Source organism: Tachysurus vachellii, chromosome 3, assembly GCF_030014155.1.
Source record: "Tachysurus vachellii isolate PV-2020 chromosome 3, HZAU_Pvac_v1, whole genome shotgun sequence".
NCBI lineage: Eukaryota > Metazoa > Chordata > Actinopteri > Siluriformes > Bagridae > Tachysurus > Tachysurus vachellii.
The window spans coordinates 34,043,141-34,050,643 of NC_083462.1; the positions used below are offsets into that span (position 1 = coordinate 34,043,141).

The 7,503-nt window shown below is 36.1% G+C and overlaps 1 protein-coding gene across 1 annotated transcript; it reads left to right on the plus strand.

The window, feature by feature from the left end:
- Nucleotides 1-1,120: 1,120 nt before the first annotated feature.
- On the plus strand, nt 1,121-6,897 carry ptgs2b (prostaglandin-endoperoxide synthase 2b). Its single transcript, XM_060866905.1, has 10 exons — nt 1,121-1,229; nt 1,459-1,575; nt 1,690-1,833; nt 1,928-2,071; nt 2,320-2,501; nt 2,620-2,703; nt 2,807-3,053; nt 3,325-3,611; nt 4,007-4,154; nt 4,826-6,897. Exons 1-10 carry the CDS (start codon nt 1,172-1,174, stop codon nt 5,236-5,238), a joined length of 1,824 nt encoding a protein of 607 aa, XP_060722888.1. The 5' UTR covers nt 1,121-1,171; the 3' UTR covers nt 5,239-6,897.
- Nucleotides 6,898-7,503: the final 606 nt, after the last annotated feature.

The window sequence follows — 7,503 nt, forward strand, 5'->3', positions numbered from 1 at the left end:
TAAATATATAAACCATAAACATACATAACAATAAATCTATAAAACCTAAACATGTATAACAATAAATATATAAAACATAAACATACATAACAATAAATATATAAACCATAAACATACATAATAATAAATATATAAAACATAAACATACATAACAAAAGTCTATAAAACCCAAACATAAATAACAGTAAATATATAAACCATAAACATACATAACAATAAATATCTAAAACATAAACATACATAACAAAAGTCTATAAAACCCAAACATAAATAACAACAAATATATAAACCATAAACATACATAACAATAAATATATAAACCATAAACATACATAACAATAAATATCTAAAACATAAACATACATAACAATAAATATATAAACCATAAACATACATAACAATAAATATCTAAAACATAAACATACATAACAATAAATATATAAACCATAAACATACATAACAATAAATATATAAACCATAAACATACATAACAATAAATATCTAAAACATAAACATACATAACAATAAATATAAAACATAAACATATTTCATATTATTTTCTATTAAATATTTTATTTTATTTTTTAAGATGATCAATATTCTAAAACTTTTAATTGTTTAAGTGTTTTAATTCTAAACAAATGCTCTTTTTTTATTATTCAACTATCATCATCATATCATATATCATATTATTTGGACATGCGTCTGGTCTCAGTTCAGTTTTTAACATGAAAACTCCAAACTCGTTTCTGTGCAGTGACGCAAACTGCATACCAAAGTGGATTAAACGTTTCCGCCTCGGTGCTAAAACGATCTCCACGCCATCACTGTGTAAATGTTACCGTGCTGCACAATCACAGCTGTGTCCAGCGTCTCTAATCACTAGGGTTTCCGTGCTGTTGCTCGTGCTGTGATTCATCACTAACTATTGTCAGAAATCTCGGCTCGGTCACATACACGTCTCCACTGTTCACTACATAGGGCGCATCCTTCCCCACTTGGTGTATTGCGCTTATGGAGAACGCAGGGAGCCAACTGGTTATTAAACAACTCCATTTGCGTCACTTGAAGTACTGTATAAAAGCTGCTTGCTTTACCAAGTTCATTCACTCAGATTTCAGCTGGCGTGGTGCAACACACTATAAAGTGCAACACACTATAAAGCACAGGAATGTACAAGACTAGATTGTTCCTTCTTTTATCCCTGGGTGTCCTGGCTTGCAAAGGAGGTAGGTGAATTATAAAGAATAACAACAAAGAGACAAAAATCTTAAAGTTATCAATTTATTTCTAACCTCTGATATGATCCATTTATGTCATAATGCTGTGTTAAACCTAGACAGCCATAACTAACTGCCTAACTTTAATCCAATATTATAAAAGGATATATACTGTATATACATATAAAGAAGGAAAAAGGAATAACCTGTATTTGGGTATTGATTTTATTGATTTCAGCCAACCCTTGTTGCTCGCAGCCATGCCAAAATCTTGGTGTGTGTACAACTATTGGTCAAGACTCTTATGAATGTGACTGCACACGGACTGGATATTATGGGCAAAACTGCACAATCCGTAAGTATGCTTTGTCATATTCACAAAGCAAGATACTGTAAACAAGACTGAACAATTAACAGCCTGCTTTTTAAACTGTTTTCTATATGACTTCAAATGTTTTTTTCTCAATAGCTGAATTCCTCACATGGCTGAAAGTGTCGCTGAAACCCGCACCAAACACAGTGCACTACATCCTCACGCATTTTAGAGCTTTCTGGAACATCATCAACAAAATTCCAGTTCTGCGAGACTCCGTCATGCGTTATGTATTAACATGTAAGTAAAAACTCAGAGGTCTAATTGTTCTTAACTCTGAAGTCTCCGAAGTATAATATATTTTGACATGCTATTTTCTTTTCTCTTCAATTAGCACGTTCCCATTTAATTGAAAGTCCACCAGTCTTCAACGCTGACTACGGTTACAAGAGCTGGGAAGCCTATTCCAATCTGTCCTATTTCACACGTACTTTACCTCCTGTTCCCAAGGATTGCCCAACACCTATGGGAGTTGCAGGTGAGCGTCACTATCCAAACCTGTTCTTTAGCATTTTTGAAAGCTTATCAACAATCTTATATGAGCATTACACCATATGCCTCTAGGCCAAGGATAGAACTAGACTGCGTGCAGAATGTGATAAATGGGTTTAGAAAAGCTTAACTGACATAAGACTTAAAGACTTCAAAACAGATTGAGTAGTGTGCATTTGTGTTGCCTTTGCCTTTGTAATGTAATTTGCTTCTGTCGTACCTGGGCTCTTGCAGGTAAAAAAGAGCTGCCTGATGTGAAAGTGTTGGTGGAAAAGTTCCTAATCAGGAGGAAGTTTATCCCTGACCCACAGCGTACCAGTCTCATGTTTGCCTTCTTTGCTCAGCACTTCACACACCAGTTCTTCAAAACTGACATGAAGAAAGGTCCAGCATTCACCAAGGCCAAGAACCATGGGGTGAGTCCGGACCCTTTAGCAGACTGGATGTTATTTGATTGGCTAGACTTTTTTTTTTTTTACTTTACCATAGCATCCATCCACATATTTTATAACTCCAATAATGTACATTCTTCAGGTTGATCTGAATCACATTTATGGCGAGGACCTAGAACGTCAACATAAGCTCCGGCTTTTTAAGGATGGCAAGCTAAAATATCAGGTAGGGTTAATAATAATCAGTAATAACTTTCATCATGTGACTATCATGATGGTCTATTCATCATATGGACTATGTTAAATATTGAAGATATGTTTCTCTTTAGGTTCTGGATGGAGAGGTTTATCCTCCCTTAGTAAGTGAAGTTCAGGTGGATATGCACTATCCACCGCATGTGCCTGAGTCTCATCGCTTTGCTGTAGGTCACGAATTCTTCGGTCTGGTCCCAGGCCTCATAATGTATGCTACAATCTGGCTTCGGGAACACAACCGTGTGTGTGATGTTCTTGTACAGGAACATCCAGATTGGGATGATGAGAGGCTTTTTCAGACCACAAGACTCATCTTGATTGGTGAGAGAACTTTTATACAAACAGGATAAGAATGTGTTTTAGGTTCTTAAAGGAAAATTCAGCCTTATTCCATGTAAAAATATGTGTGGTTTTCAGCTATATTTATCCTTTACTTTCCTCACTGCAGACAATGCCCTATTGTCAAATATTTCATTCAGATATTTCCTCTACAAACATATCCTCATTCACCTCTTTCAACATATTTTAGGCTGTGTGTCAGGTTACGTGTTTGGAAGCCATCTATGCAAATTCTTCTCATTCCTTTCTTTAGGTGAGACCATCAAGATCGTAATTGAGGAATATGTGCAGCACTTGAGCGGCTACAACTTTAAGCTTAAATTTGATCCAGAGCTCCTATTTAACCAGCGTTTCCAGTACCAGAACCGGATCTCCTCTGAGTTTAATACCCTTTATCACTGGCACCCGCTCATGCCTGACAACTTCCACATCCAGGGTGATGTCTACAGCTACAAGCAGTTCCTCTATAACACCTCCATGGTGACAGACTATGGCATCAGCAACCTGGTGGATTCATTCTCCAAGCAGATAGCAGGCAGGGTACGCAGTGTCTCCAAAATTGGTCCTGTGGTTTTAGCAGATTACTTAAACACATCAACACACCAAGACAAATTCCTGTACATGTAGACCCTACAGTACCTGGCAATAAACCCGATTCTGATTCTGATAAAATTACCCATTAAGTAGTTTTTGCTAAATTTTCAAGGTACTAGTGAGCCTAGGAGAGGTGTCAAAAGTTTAGGTCTCAAAATTTGACCAGATTTTGGAAGTTTATAGTGATAAACAACACACAAAACCCTGTTTAAACATCATTTATTGTTGTTAATGTAACTATTATAGATGTGTTAGTTTTGTGATTAGTTGTTAAGTGTCTATGGGTTGAACACAGTCAGTATCTAAATTTATTTTTTCATGTTCATTCGATTATTCTGCAGGTTGCCGGTGGTCACAATGTCCCGCCTGCACTGATGATGGTGGCAACAAAATCGCTTGAGAATAGCAGACAGATGCGCTACCAGTCTTTCAATGCTTACAGGAAACGCTTCAACATGAAGCCCTATGCCTCATTTGAAGAGCTGACAGGTGAGAAAGTAAACTCCAAGTCTTATGTTAACATATGAGTCAGAAGATGATTTTATTCCAAACCCTACTACAACCTTATTTAAATACAACTAAAACAGTTTACCTTTACCACAAAGAGATTTAAGCTGCACTGAAGTAGATTGAGACTGATGTTGGATGTGGACTTTCCGCCTTGCATAATGAAACTCTGTAAGCAGCTTTTCCTAACAGCAATCTGGCAAAAATAGTATAAACATGTTTTGCTTTGCTTGTGTCGACTTGCCTGGAGTCCAAAAGAAGCAAAACCTCTTCTGTCACTATGAAGCTTTTACATGTTGACATACATGTTATATATTGGATTAAAGGACTTAAATCTTGTAATAGGTGGATTTGAAGGAGATGAGTCAATGTTCAGATTAACAGTGTTAACTCTGTCCTTTTCTTACTAATGATGACAAATGCATAGAGATGATTGATGTCAGTATGGAGTCAAGTTTATTTCAACTTATGTTAATACCTCAGCTGATGATGTTAGGGCAAACCCTAATGATAAAGCTTTTAGTATTGCTTATTGCTAGCCAAATTAGCATTTCTATAGGCTTATACTTTTAACATAGGACCTCCTCAGGATGTACAATACCAGTCAGTATTGTTGGACTGGGTCGACTAACAGAGCTTAATGTACAATTCAGGTGAAAAGGAGATGGCGGCTGGGCTGGAGGAGCTGTATGGAGATGTTGATTCTATGGAGCTGTATGCTGGATTGCTTATTGAAAAGCCACGGCCTAATTCTATCTTTGGAGAGACCATGGTGGAGATGGGCGCCCCATACTCACTGAAAGGCCTCATGGGAAACCCCATCTGCTCCCCCGAGTACTGGAAGCCCAGCACATTTGGTGGAAAAGTTGGCTTTAACATTGTCAACACAGCCTCGCTGCAGAAGCTAGTATGCAATAACGTCAAGGGGCCTTGTCCTGTTGTGTCTTTTCATGTGCCCGATGTACAGGACTCAGTACTGACGACAATCAATGCAAGCGCAGCACACTCAGGTACAAAAGATGTCAACCCAACAATTCTACTTAAAGAGCGGACGTCCGAGCTCTGACTAACCACTACTGTGATTGATTCTTGACAGAGATCAGTATAAAAAAAAGAAACCTTTATTTATTTATTTATTTATTACATATTTATTTAATTTATTCAATTTAAAATGGTGTAGAAAGATGCTGTGTTTTAGATGAATGTACTAAAAATATTTGTAAATTTATAAATATTCTATTTCAGATTAATAATCATGTTTTATTAGCCCCTTTGAACTGTAGATAGAAGGATTATGATGTGTCAGTTGAGCTCTCATTGTATAATTGTGTAGTAAACAAAATGAATATTGCACAACAATTTAGGACAGAAAAAAATGATGTTAAAAATAATGTTATGTTAAATTATGTAAACTGCCCATCATCATGCTTATGAAGGAAACGTGTTCATTTGAGGCTCAATGCGTGCGAAAAGGGTAAAATTTGATATCTGGTCATTTCCTCCCAGGAGCCTTTAAGTTGACCTGACAAAACCCTTCAGTCTGTTCTTGGTCTAGTTTCCAAAAAAGCATCAAATCAAATAGATTTAATTACATTTTATTTGTATACTGCTATTATTAACGGACAGCTTTATTGAAATATATATTAAATATAATTTCCATTTGTGGGGGATGTGGTGGTAACTTGGTGGTTAAGGTGTTAGTCTACCGATCAGAAGATTGTGAGTTCAAATCCCAGGTCCACCAAGCTACCACCACTGGGTCCCTGAGCAAGCCCCTTAACCCTCAATTGCTCAGCTTTATAAAATGAGATAAAAATGTAAGTCACTCTGGATGTGGACATGTTCCAAATACCATAAAAGTTCATAACTAATAAACAAGTAAGACGTAAAGGTGGCAAGAAAAATATCTCTGATATGATATGAGGAAGAAACCAGACTCAAAAGGGAAACTCATCCTTATGTGGGTGACACCAGAAAATGTAATTATAAAATCATTTCCATGTACTGCATAGACAAAAGCTGCAATTGTGTAATAAGGAACTTATGAGAGAATCTGAGAGAGTGTTTTACAGAAATGATGATTTTAATCTGTGTAATGCTTTGAGGAAACTCAGTCCAGGTCCGTACTGGTTAGAGCACCACAGCACATTGTTTCTGTGGCCGTGTAGAACTAAATTAACAGTTCAGCTTGATGGTTTATGTACATTGTAAGATATTGAATATTTTTGTACTTGTGATCCCAGTTGTTAACAGTGATGACACTATTTACACTGTTTTGTTTATTTTTATGGAAAGAATACTTGAACAACTTTAGTTTACAATTTACTCCTGAACAGATATTTAGCATTATTTACAACATTTTCTCCCAGTATATTTGTTCCTAGTTTAGGTTTTCTTTATTACAGTATATGACATTTACCAATTTGTGCAAGACAAACAAATTCTTCTTCCTGTTCACCTTCAGTATCTTTTCAAACTTGTGCTCATGCAACATTACAAGGCAGATAAATGTACTTAGAGGAGAGCAGGAAGAGCTGCCATCGATAAATACATGAGGTATAAGTATAGAGAAGCCTGTGATTGGGTAAAGTTGTTCTTATTGATATAGGAGCGAGAACAACACCTTTCACATCCAGAGTGCATAACCATTACCAGTGTTTTTTTTTCTTCTTTGTAATAAATAAATGAATGCCTGCACTCTGTATAAAATATTCCCTCTTCCTCATTTTGTTGTAGTGTGTGATGCTTTCTGACTCATTTACAGCACAAGCTGAAAAAATATTGAATGTGTATAAACGTGTAATATCTGGTCTATGTGCTAATATCGTCCTCTGTCTTCTTTTAAAAGTTTAAGATAGCTAAATAATGTTTTATTAGTTTACAGTACTCAGGACTGTACACAGTATTATTTAGAAAACATGTGTCCCAGAAAAAGAAATGTGTTCATATTTTACTCCAGATGGCTAGCACAACTTTTAAATGTATTAAACATACAGTTTAAATGAAACATAATTTGAATAAACACTTGCTTTTCAAAAATGTTTGTCTGCATTCACCACAATACCACACAAGTGCAAATTTTATAGGACAGTATTGATTTATCGAAGACACTAAAGACAGATCAGTAAACACGGTACTGCTAAACCAAGCCTAGCGGAAATGAATGGCATTCTTTTATTTCTAGTGACCCTTTGTGAAGCAGCCCAGTAATTTAGCACAGAAAACAGCCATCATTCGAAGTGTTTAATGAGCGTGAAATGTCAGCGTGGGTGAACGGAAGATGACATAGTTGGACCTGTGCTTTCTCATTAGAAGAGGAGACTCTCTCAAA

What these genes read in the sequence shown, in the direction of transcription:
- ptgs2b (XM_060866905.1), top strand. Translation starts at nt 1,172, where the DNA reads ATGTACAAGACTAGATTGTTCCTTCTTTTATCCCTGGGTGTCCTGGCT. An exon ending in ATGGCAAGCTAAAATATCAG is followed by an intron (nt 2,704 to 2,806) that starts GTAGGGTTAATA and finishes GTTTCTCTTTAG; the next exon opens with GTTCTGGATGGAGAGGTTTA. An exon ending in CCAAGCAGATAGCAGGCAGG is followed by an intron (nt 3,612 to 4,006) that starts GTACGCAGTGTC and finishes ATTATTCTGCAG; the next exon opens with GTTGCCGGTGGTCACAATGT.